This window comes from Lepisma saccharinum, chromosome 26 (assembly GCF_977018435.1).
Source record: "Lepisma saccharinum chromosome 26, izLepSacc3.1, whole genome shotgun sequence".
NCBI classification, from domain to species: domain Eukaryota; kingdom Metazoa; phylum Arthropoda; class Insecta; order Zygentoma; family Lepismatidae; genus Lepisma; species Lepisma saccharinum.
In genome coordinates, this window is record NC_139254.1 from 46,403,257 (window position 1) to 46,416,314 (window position 13,058).

At 35.5% G+C, this 13,058-nt stretch overlaps 1 protein-coding gene across 2 annotated transcripts in view; it reads left to right on the top strand.

Annotated features, from left to right (window-relative positions):
- The window catches only part of LOC145979441 (alpha-tocopherol transfer protein-like), a 40,022-nt gene extending 27,329 nt beyond the window's left edge, over window positions 1-12,693 (top strand). The window contains exons 5-8 of one of the 2 annotated variants that reach the window (XM_083112342.1): window positions 6,058-6,168; window positions 7,812-7,920; window positions 10,859-11,025; window positions 12,360-12,693. In XM_083112342.1, coding sequence (XP_082968468.1) covers window positions 6,058-6,168; window positions 7,812-7,920; window positions 10,859-11,010 — 372 coding nt within the window. In that variant the 3' untranslated portion in view covers window positions 11,011-11,025; window positions 12,360-12,693. Of the gene's footprint in view, window positions 1-6,057; window positions 6,169-7,811; window positions 7,921-10,858 lie in introns of both variants that reach the window. The other variant, XM_083112341.1, reaches the window with a different exon arrangement.
- The last annotated feature ends 365 nt before the right edge of the window (window positions 12,694-13,058 follow it).

Genomic DNA, 13,058 nt, shown 5'->3' on the forward strand with positions numbered 1-13,058 from the left:
CTGTGTGCTGATAAATGCTGAGATGGGCGGTAAAATCTCGAGTCTAATAAATATTTAGTGTCAGTTTAAAGACAGAATATCGCCATATACAGGGTGACTGGTAATTAGATGTATTCCCTGAAAGGGGTTAAAGTAGAGACAATTTGCAATAAATTTGACCATGTGATACCCCGTCCGAAAATTAGTAGTTTTCGAGATAATCGAGTTTCATGCCTTGCGACTTTTACATTTGGAGCCACATGACAAGACACCCGTAAACTCGCAAGAAGAGCTCAGGGAGAGGATCTTAACAGCTGGTCAACACGTCAAGGCCACCATCACATCACGAGTTACAAGACCAAATGACCCGTAAAAACCTGCGTGCCTGCATTCGTAACGGAGGTGCCCACTTTGAGCAAGACATGTAATGTTCTTTAATTGTATTGTTCATTGATTCCATTCACATGAAGATGAATGAAGTATTATTTCTTGTACACAAATGTGTATGTTAGCAACATTTGTACCTTGTTGGATAGCAGATGTCACAAGGAAGTAATTTACGTAATTTGTACGCTTCGTGTCATACCATTTTTGTTATTAATACGTTGCCAAGTAAACTAAGTGTGCATTTTTTTATCATCACTTGTAAGTTTAGACCCACCCGTTACTTACATGTGATTGTTATTTGGGAAAGACTTTTTTTCAATGAAGCACTTATTTGTTAGCTATCAGAAAACGCTGAAATAAGTTCCATACAATGAGCAGTTTTTTCTCAATTCATCTTTTTATGTGGAAAATTGTTTTTTTTTAAAAAAAACAATTGAAACTCGATTATCTCGAAAACTACTAATTTTCGGACGAGGTATCATATGGTCAAATTTATTGCAAATTGTCTCTACTTTAACCCCTTTCAGGGAATACATCTAATTACCAGTCACCCTGTATACAAATGATGGAGAGAGCAATTAGGCACCAAAATGGTTTACATTCACATGTCCTGATAAGTGCAGATGCCAATGCCAAATCTCCATTATGGTATAACTAGGAACTTGATAACAGGGGCAAGGAAATGGAAGACCTTATTGCAAGTAACAACCTTCATATTGCAAATAGAAAATCCTCAGTACCAACCTTTTGTAATAATAATGGTGGTAAATCGAACATAGATATTACTTTAGTGGATTACGAAGGCCGGCAGTTCATTAATAACTGGTGGGTTAAAGATGTGACCACCAGTGACAAGATAATGTCATGACAATAACATCAACATTGGCAACACCAGTTAACCAATTTTCAAGATAGAGCTCAGGAAAGAAAAATACAAGTGTGGCGTATGTATATCTTGAGAAGAAGAGCGATCACAAGGAAATTGCGCAAGAACTACCAGAGAGCAATTGATCCTAGAATAAACAAACCTATTTGGAAAAATATAGGAAATCCAAATGGAATTATCAAGACCTGTTGAAACAATACAAAATTAAACAATGGGCAAGATTACTCAAGAATCAGATCGTTAAAGATCCATGGAGTATCGCGTATAAAGTGGTAACTGAGAAACTAAGACAGGCATATACACCCACAACCTTAAAACGTCAAGATAATACGTACACAATCTCATGGAAGGATAGTCTGCTGTACTTAATGAAAAGGTTTCTACCACTTCACAGTGAAGCTGAAGACTCTGATATTCAAAGATACATTAGATATGAACTGCAGGAGACTTACGAGAATGATACATTAGTTGTACCATTTTGCTAAGGAGGAAATTGTCCTGACAATAGACCAACTTCAATTTAAGAAAGTCCCAGGGCCTGATGGACTGGTAAATGAAGTCATCAAAATAACTAAGAATGAGTTATTGGGAAGTCTGCAACAAGTTTACAACCAGTGTCTGGCAATTGGTAAGTTCTCAGAGGACTGGTAACTGGCCAATCTGATTGTCTTGATGAAAGACAAAGATAGAGATCCTGAAGAGCCGAAATCCTTTCGACCCATCTGCCTGTTGGATACAATGGGTAAAATATTAGATAAATTAATAGTTAAGCGATTGAACTAGAGAAGAGCATTAACTGGGGTGTCTGAAAAACAGTATGGATTCACCCATGGACGTTCAATAGAGGATGCAATACAACTCGTACAGACATTCGCCAAAGAGAATTCACATAAATATGTACTGGCCATCATACTTGATATAAGCGGCGCTTTCGATAATGTGTGGTGGCCGTACATATTGAAAATTGTAAGAGAGGCTCAAACACCCGGACCATTGAGCAACTTTATAAGGGACTACTTAGATGGCAGATCTGTCCAGTTTAAAGGACCTCAACAGACAGTTAAAAGAGAAATAAATAAAGGATGCCCACAGGGATCTGTTCTGGGCCCGGTTCTTTGGAACCTTACTTTGGAACCATTATTATACTCTCTTGAAGAATCCAAGGATGTGGCAGAAGTAACGGCATATGCCGATGAAATCCTGATTCTCATAGAAGCAAACAATCGCAGAGAGATAGAAGTCCATGCAGGGGAAACCCTAAGACTAGTGAAGAAATGGACCCTAACATCAAAAATGAAGATAGCAAGAGAAAAATCGCATCATGTTCTCCTAAGAGGGAAACTTCAAAGACCAGCTATTATTAAGGGAGCTAATAGAATTGTTAAAGTAGCTCCGCATATTAAATACCTAGGCATAACTTTGAAATCCCAATTTAAGCTAAGAATTCACGTTGAAAATGTAGTTGGGAAAGCAAAGTTTCTGCTTCACAATATCCTCAGTATGGGGAATCAAGCTTACAAACTTCCACAAGAAATATCGATGACATATTATAGATAGATCTTCTTGAGTATAATATGCTATTCAGCATCGGTATGGGTCCATCTCACTGACCAACAACAGGTGATTAATATATTGAGATTCTCACAACGGAATGTATTGATGAGAATATTCGGAGCCTTTAAAACCATATTCCTAACATCAATCATAGCGATTGCAGGAGTGCTTCCTATCGACTTGGAGGTTAAATGGAATTCCTTGAGGTATTGGTGGAAAAAAGGAAATCGCATGAAGACCAAACGAATTCTGGGTACCCAGATTAATACCCTTGCTGAAATAGACTCATGTTTATGGGATAAGTGGCAGGCAGAATGGAGTCAACAGCAAATCTCAGACCACAGGAGAAAATATCTTCCTGATGTGAGGATAATGAATAAGTTTTTCAAACCAACAAAGGGCATGGTCCATTTGATTTCTGGCCATGGACCATACAAGTCTTACGTGAAGCGATTTAACTTAAGTCACAATGACCAATGTTTGAAATGTGGCGTTGAAGATACTCCGGAGCATGCAATTGTTAACTGCACTAAGCATTCTAGTAATGAAATTGAGAGTCTAAGGCAAGGTCTTCTATAAGAGACCTTGGCAGCTTTCATCTGGAGACCTGAAAGGTTTCCAAGAATCAATAGGTTGGCAGAGAAAATCTCAACCTTAGAAGAGGAGAGCTACATCCCAGAATTGAGAGTGAAATGTAATGAAGACACAATTCAACTCACTCTATCAAGAAGGAAGAGTAGCAGTATCTTGGAAAAGAAATCCCAAGATCAAGAATTGGAAGTGTCTGAAGAATCCAGTGAAGTGAAATTTAATGAACTGGGCCCTACAGAATTAAACAGAAGGTAATTCTATGTAAAATCACTACGAGGGACTATATCAGAAGACTCAACATAGTAACTCTGGCTGGTGTTGGTAGACATAACAACCAAGGAACCGTAATGGCCGTTGTGGACCTCAATGGATAGTGTATTAGTGGAAGACTGTATGAGTATCCCAAAGTGAAGATTTGAAAGTAAAGTTTGGTAAGTTGGTCCTGAGTGTGATCACTCCAAGAAGCCTGGAAATGGACCATGGACTGGTGAAACTTCATCCACGGATCTGTCATGAACTTTACATTCAGCCATTGGATGACGTCCAGGAACCACAGATGTGGAAGACTAAATCCAAGTCGAAGAAAGGAGACTGAACAAGAAGACATCATCCGGTCTAGTAACTCCTCTCAATTTGGGAGGCTAAAGGATCTAAGGATCCACAGTATTAATCTTAATTACATATCAGTGTTCTGTGCTTAGTATACTGTATTATAATTCTTATATAATCATCATATTATTTATTCTATTTTATATCATATCAGATTCTATTATATGTTGCTAAGCAAGGACAAGGGATTCTAAATTGTTATTGTGATGTCTTAAATACTTTCACTAGAGCAAACATCATCGGAATTGGTCTGAGGACAATGACTGAATAAGTCAACCATTTCTGACATATCACTTTAATTATTATTTTCTAAATTATTTATATATGTTGTTTGAATTTATTCATAGTATTTATTATTTAATTCATTCTTATCTTTGTTCTGACACAAAAATTATACATAGAGAAAACATCCAAACAGTAAACACACCTTGGTCTTTTTAAGATAGGCACAAAGGTTAATTATCTCTCCACCATCACCTCCATCCTCCGTTCATCCTTTCCGTTGGGACAATACCGCTCCAGGTAAGATTATAGCTAGATTAACAATCGACGCCAATTACACCAGGAGAGAGGGTGATACGTGTGAGTGGCTAGAGGAGGCTGGAGGACATCGTCCCTCGGTGTCCCTATCCTGTTCCTATCATGCTCGAGACAGAATGAAACGGACAATATACCATTGAAATTTCCCTTTCCAAAAAGAATTTGATTGATTGATTGATTTAGTTTATTTTACTTCGCGTTTTGTGTCTCTTGGCTAATTTGCGAAGATGGGGATGAGTGATGAAATGATGAAATTGATGAATGGACATTCACAAACAACCAAGCCCGACCGGGATTCGAACCCGGGACCCTTGGCGTCGCAGCGCGATGTGCTAACCACTCAGCCACAGGGTTGGGCTTTCCAAAAAGAAGATACTCAATTTGCCATGATGTATGGGTTCCCTCGACTCCTTCACAAGATCTCCAATGGAATGGGTTTGCAACACTACATTTGCTAACACAACGACAGCTGTGTTCATGGGATTCCAAAGTGACGCAAGATACCCAGGCACTTCGTCAAAACCAGAAGACCCATTCAGCGTTCTGTAAGAGACTGCTTTAACAGCGTCAAAGGAACCAAACTCGCATTGTGCTAGGGCTGCTCGGTTGATATCACTGATCGCACGCTTCTCCACTACCCCTCTTGTTGAAGCCACGTGGGAACACTTGATGTTTCGAAGGAGTTCAATAAATAAATGGAATAATACTAATTTGCCTTACTGATTTATTTTGGGCGTGGACGTGCGGATGTGCGAACAGGCAGAAGCCACTACTGTCACGCACACGTTTTGTCAATGATTTCTTGATGGGCAGCTTGCTTGTACTGCACTGTAGAACCTTGCAGTGTTTGACTTTCTAGGTTTTGGTCAATAGTTGTTGCATTATTAGCTTCTGTGAGCATTGTAAACTTTCTGTCCGAATTGTTGATAGGAAAAAGTTTGGATTGAATTCAATGGGACACTTCAACTCCAGAATCCCCCTCCCCCTCGCGCCTCACTTGTACAAGAAATGTACACACAAATTTGAAACAACAAACTGAGTTATAGATAAATTTTTTCTTCACAATCAGTCCCCTAAGTTTGTTTTCATGAAGCATTGATTCCAGCTGAGGTTTTGAAGCAATGCCGCTCTTGCAGGATTTTTTATCCCGTGTTGTGTTTCATTGTACGTACACTTGTACACGTATCTTATCTTACTAGTAAAATGAATAAACATATTTGAAACCTAAGAACTAATGCAAGATAAGGTTTCTGCTTTATATTTTATAACAGCATGGTATTAATACATGCCAATCTGTTTCATACTTTATATAGCATATAGCAGGTATGGAAATTTTTGAGTGCTTTGAGAAAACCCTAAATATTTTTCTATTGCCACAAAATTTTTCAGAGATAATGTGTAGATCTAATGGGACAAAATTAGCAACTATGCGTTGAAATCGCAGAGAAAATATTGTCTGTGTTACTATGGACCACTCTAATATACAAGTAATTGATTTGTAATATTTCTAGGAAGGATTTCCACAGCAAACGAAGAAAGTATTTGTGTTGGGTTTGAGTTCTATTTCTGTGAGATTCGCAAATATATTTCTGCAATTTCTGAAAGAGGAAATGAGGAAAAGGGTAAGTTAAAATTGCCTATAAAATTATTGAATACGTGCGTACTTTAATGGGTATATATATATATCGCCTATGTTTTCAACACATTTTTGAAACAAAAAATATTTCTGACACATGTGCTTTAATCATTATAACTAGAGGTACGTACCTTCGTCATGAGTATTTCTTAGTTCCTTCCACAAATGTTTAATTTGTGATTGAAATTACAAAACTCTGAAAGAGTTCATTCTTTAATAAGCAGAAATTTCTGTCACATAAGATATTTCTGGAGATTAGAAAAAAATTCTGGAGAAATATATGAGTGGTGAGTATGAAAGTTGTCGAATTGCTGTCGAAAGGGACTCTTTTATGATGATGTGGATGTTAACTATTTGTTATCCTATGCACTCCTCTTAACTAAAACGTATCAACTAACATATCGCAGCAACAACATGTAAACCAAAAGAAGAAAGCGCTTCGTCAATTAGGTTAGTACAGATTAGGCACGTCTTGGTCATGATTTTATCTATTTTCTCTATTTAAACCTTAAAAAATCACACTTTTTTCCTCTATAAATATCTCAATCGCATTATACTGAGAGTCCAAGAGAGGATTGGTCACAAATCCACGACTGGTAGAACCAAGAATATACGCGGGTTGGAAAATGAACAGTGGCAACACTGTTGTATTAACGCCATGAAACGGAACCGGTGTTTTTCACTTATACCATTTATACCTTTCAGTAAATGGACCCAACCTTCCAACACTAGGAACGTGCGCAGTGGCGAGAGGAATAGAGTATCGTTGGAGTTGGCGGTCTAAAGTTGTGTAGTTAGAACCCCACTAATGTGAATATTCTGGTGATTTTCGTCCTACCTCCAGGACAGACCGTCAATGCGCAGTTTTACCACAGAACAAGGTAATGTTATTAACTTATTAACTTGTGTGTTGTATTAGTGTTCAATTTTGGAAGATAGCCTGCGACTTGCATTGCGAAAGAAGAGGACACTTTCTGCTGAACCCTTCATTCATTTTGCAGGACAATGCTCGGGCGCATGTAGCTCAACCTGTGGCTGATTTCTTACCTCGATTGAACTGGCAGATACTCTACCATCCGCCATACTTCGAAGACTTAAGCCACTGTGACTTTGATATGATCCCTAAGATGAAGCTTCCGAACTGTTCCAGAGAGTCTTGAGATAATAGACCGTTCCATTTAAACCATGAACAGGACAGGCGATGTTAGAGAAATACTTCGACTTCAATATCAGTGGCAACGGTTGAACACAATGCTGGTGACTATATCAATTGGCTGAAAAAGTTTCACAGAGTTATCTCCTTCACATCAATTGTAAATTAATAGTTGCCACTATTAAATTTCCAACCCACGTATTTGCATATTTTGTTATTTGAAGCAGGTTCGTTTTATTTTACAGTTAATATTTATTAAAAAGAATCAATACAAAATATTTTTTCTATGCAGTGATGTATCCGGTAATTTCATTGAATACTAAGGGATAGTCCACTTTTGCAGATACAACAGTAACCCGGAGGAGCATTTGTATGTTTGTATGTAAGCTATTATATTCTAGCTACGTTAAGTTTGCGTTTAATTTAATTTAATTTTAAAATATAACTGCATACGTACGAATATTATTTATTTGCAGGTTGTATTTCTTGAGGCGAATAAGATAGAGGACATGTACAAAGTAATTCCGAAGGAAATGCTTCCCAATGAATATGGAGGATCTGCTGGACCAAGTTTTGATATAAATGGTAAATTTTCTCGTAAATGCAGTATATATAAGTACAATTAATATACAGTATTACAAATGTACAATCCGTACAATACTTTGAACCACATGAATCCGTCATTTCTTGTTATCAGATGTGAAAGTATACATTGCCATATTTACTATTCTCTCTCTGTGAATACGGATTAATCGATTCTCATCATAATATTATGTATCAAATTTTCATATACAACATAATTGAATGAGTGTTGCCTGAATGGTACCTTTAAGTGAACAGTTTCTAGGCAAAATGTGAAAGTAAAAAATAATTAGCATTCTAACTGAGAAAAATATTTGTTTGAGCTCAAATCGAACAGCGGTATAAATGATGGGGTGATAACTAATTTCTCTTCCCCACTCCCTGACAATAAAACCTAATGGAAAGACAAGAACATAAGTTACAAACATTGCACAGAACAGTTCCTTCCAATAGGTTAGACTACAAAGTGCGTTTGTGGTAGACATTTATTGTAAACAATGAGATGTTATTTGGTTTGTAGTTGCTTGTAAAAATATCAGTAATAGATCAAGCTGGCTGAAGAGATTTCACTAGTCTGTAAGAAGGCATATTGCATGTTCGTGTTTCATCAAAAATTCTCTCAAAGTATTTCACATTTTAGCTGGAGACACATCAATTGACCTTTTATATTTTGAAAATCATAATGAATATATAGATTTCCTTTATGCTTGCTAATGTAATTCACACTAATTTTTAATAGACAGATGATTTTTCATAATATATTTTGTACTCTATATATATGCAAAATGTTCTATCAAATTATATATTATTTACAGAAACACACATTTTTATTACTTATCAATAATACGAATCTAAATGTATATTTGATATTTCCAAAAGTAGTATCAAGTCACTATCCGATATTTTAAGATGACCGATCATGTGGAAATCGTGTATTAAATTTATATACAATGTTAATTTGCAACGTGTGCAGTAGAGTTAATTGTCAAGTCTGCCTAAAAGTGTCTTTATATTACTCCAATTTCATTCTTTATTCTCAAGAACATACGCCGTTACGAAAAATAAATATATGCATGAAATATCTTTCCTCTTTAGGTCAAACAACTCATTGCCCTTCAAATTAATTTATAATAATTAATTGAATTGATACTTAGTATCTTGACTGAAGTTAAAGTTGCTATTAAAAGGCTTAAGAATAACAAAGCACCTGGCATTGATTTAATACCAGCTGAGTTAATTAAATATGGTGGAAATTAATTAATATGTCAAATTTATAAATTAATTTGTTTAATATGGAATAAAGAAGAAATCCCTCAACAGTGGAAAGAATCCATAATTGTTCCTGTGTTTAAAAAAGGTGATAAAATGAACTGCAATAATTACCGTGGAATTTCTCTACTCTCAACAACATACAAAATATTGTCTAACATTCTTTTAACAAGACTAACCCCATATGCTAATGAAATTATAGGTGATTATCAATTTGGATTTAAACGTAACAGATCAACTACAGATCAAATTTTTCACATCAGACAGACACTTGAAAAAAAGTGGGAATATAATCAAAATGTCCATCAGCTATTCATTGATTTCAAAAAAGCATATGATTCGGTCAAAAGAGATAAATTATATAATATATTAGTAGAGTTTGGAATACCTAAGAAGCTTGTTAGTATGATAAAAATATGCACCAGTGAAACAGAAAGTAAAATTCGTGTGGGTAATAATATGTCTGACAAATTTATAATTCACGATGGGTTAAAACAAGGAGATGCATTATCTCCATTGCTCTTTAATTTTGCCTTAGAATATGCTGTAAGGAAGGTAAAAGAAACTAAAGAAGGACTAAAATTAAATGGTGTGACTCAGTTATTAGCATATGCAGATGATGTAGACTTACTGGAGGATGATATAAATACTATTAAGAATAATGCTAAAATATTTTTCAAAACTGCTAAAGAGATAGGTTTGGAAGTTAACAAAGAGAAAACTAAATATATGCTTAGAGGCCGAAACCAAGTGTTAGGTAATAATCAAAATCTAATTATTGATAACAACTCGTTTGAACCAGTTTCCAAATTCAAATACTTAGGAGTAATATTAAGAAATGAAAATTATATTAAAGAGGAAATAAAAAGTAGGCTTAATTCAGGAAATGCATGTTACTTCTCTCTTCATAAACTTTTGTCTTCTCGTTTAATATCTAAGAAACTAAAAGTTAAAATATACAAAACAGTAATTTTGCCTGTAGTATTATATGGATGTGAAACTTGGTCCCTTACATTGAAAGAGGAACATAAATTGAGAGTATTTGAAAATAAGATCCTTAGGAAAATCTTTGGACCTAAAAGGGATGAGGAGACAGGTGAGTGGAGAAGGTTACATAATTTAGAACTACATAATTTGTAATCATGTCCAGCTATTATTAGAATAATTAAATCAAGAAGACTTAGGTTGGCAGGCCATGTGGCACGAATGGGAGAGGAAAGAGGAGTTTACAGGATTCTTGCTGGGAAACCTGATGGTAAGAGACCTGTAGGAAGGCCAAGACGAAGATGTAGGGACAACGTTGAGATGGACCTAAAGGAAATCGGTAGGGATGGAAAAGAGTATATAGATCTTGCTCAAGATAGGGACAGATGGAAGGCCTGTGTTGCTGCAGCCATGAACCTTCGGGTTTAAGAAGGCTAGAGAGTTAGTTAGTTAGTTCTTAGTATAAGACACTAAAATGAAGATTTTAGGCACTATAGCCGCCAAGAATATATTCTCTTGGTGTTCGCAAAAACGATAATAATAAAAATATTTCACTCCTATTCCTGATATCTCCAAGTCCTGAAAGCTTTCGAAACCTCGTTTCGTTTGTGATTTGAAATCATCACTTTACGTCACGTCACAATTTCTTGTACGAAATCTATTTCTTATTTACTTTAATTCTTTGCAGAGCGTTGGAACAAGGAACTGATCTCAAGAAGAGAGTTCCTGACCGAAATGGGAAAGAAGAAATCTGATGAATCTAGGAGACCAGGGAAACCAAAAAACGCGAGTGATATTCTGGGAATTGAGGGCTCCTTCAGGCAACTCGCTGTGGACTGATACACTCAATAAACAGTAAACATTACAAATAAAACATTAGTATTTTCCTTTCTCGCCACATCTTTGAATAATAAACATAAGTAAATTCACCAACAACATTCATGCATGTACCAAATGCAGTGGGTTTTTTATTATTAATTTAAAATTCACGTGGAACAGTTACTTTGACTCTATTTATTTCGTCATTAATTAAAGTGGGGCCAAATAGAGTAGTTTTCCGATGGAAGACGCTACATAATCACACATTAACAGACACCAATACATATTTGGGCCAGATTTCGTAACGAAAGAAATTGAGAAGATGGAAAATATCACATGAAAACTATGGAAAAATAATTTTCATCTACCCCTACCCATATTCGCATTTAAAAATGTTTTGGAGAATGTACTGCACACATTAAGGTCGAAAAAAGAATTTTCTTCGGAAATCTAAACATATAGAGCAAATAATTTGCATTATGATCTCATAATCGCACACAGAAAAAAAGTTTAAAATGAAATTATTTCAAGCCGAAACTTACTGGCGTGTAATTTTTCTGTGTTTTGATATTTTACCAACACCTCAATAACTGAACAATTTATATTTTTTTCTGTTCTATAACACTGTAAACACACAAATGTCATACAGTTATACTATTCTAAAATCTTCATTGAAATATAATTTTGTTAAAATAATTTCATTGAGTGTACTTTAATCACGAATTCCTCTGGTTTTATTCAGTATTATATTAACTTACCGCTGCTAAGGAGCCAATTGTTTCATAGAGTGTTTGACGAAATGGAATACTTCCAAATATTTGTTTAATGTAAATGTGATAAAAATAGCTTAGAAAGGTATAAGCTGTGTGTAAACCTACACCTCCAAGAGCTCACCGTGGACAGGGACGGCCTATGGACCGGGCGACTTGGACAACAGCCGGATGCCGCCTTTGATTAACCGCAAAAACCTTATTTCTGAATACATAAACTTGTTTATTTGTTTGAATTAATTTTTAAGTACACTTGATGCAAAGAAAGGCTAATCGGGACTGAACCTACAACTCAAAATGCTATACGAACCACTACGTGCCTTCACTGGGTGCATTTCTACTTTTTTGAAAAGGATTTGGATTTGATGTTGGCAAGTAAGTCAAGTTACTGCTGGATAATATAAGTATATTGCAAAATCATGTAGCAATTAAATAAAGGGATTACTGTTATTTTTTGGTCATTATATAGGTATTAAATAGACACATACCTACTACAAAACGTGTTCTTGACGAGTAACACTTGAAATTTTTGAAAACAAGGCTGTTCTTTTTCGTCATTAAAAAGTTAAATATATAATACAGTTATGTTTTTTATTGTAGGAAGGTGGAATGTACTGGCACCAGGGTAGTAGTTTGGAAGGGGCGCTGTGCAAAATAGGGAGTGTCAAAAATCCACCTCGCCCGAGTGAAACTTTTATCTTGAGCTTCCCCTAACAGTGGAGAGGTAAACACTAGAGTTCGATACCACCAATATCATTTCAGTGCTGTTACGTATCATAAAATAATATTTCACTAATATTTTATTCTTATACCATATAATTGTAAGTTCACTATTCTGTGCGCTAGGGAGAGATGAATGTAGTCATGTAATTGTATATGTCGAAAAACTATTGTTCGATGTGCTTAGATGAGTTAATAAATGATTTATTATGAAGTTCTTCTTTTAATATGTACGAGTATGTATATTTCATTCTCTGATGGAGCTAGTGATATCAGAAACACACTACCCTTCACATCACATACATATTTATTTAGTTTTTTGAGTAATGCCTTGAAGTTGCTTTTGGTAGTTTGTTATTTCTCTTTCAATAGTGACTTTTGTGAATGTCTGCTGCTTAGCTTCGATATGCAACGTAAGTTCACAAAATTCGCTCCCCCCTTTTCAGCATCTATAAATATTTGCGGCTTTACTTCGAATATAAGTATTGAACATTTATTATACTTTACATATTTCACACTCTACTAAATGTTATTCAATTTGAATAGCATATATGAATTCTGCTAGTGAGATAATGGTTT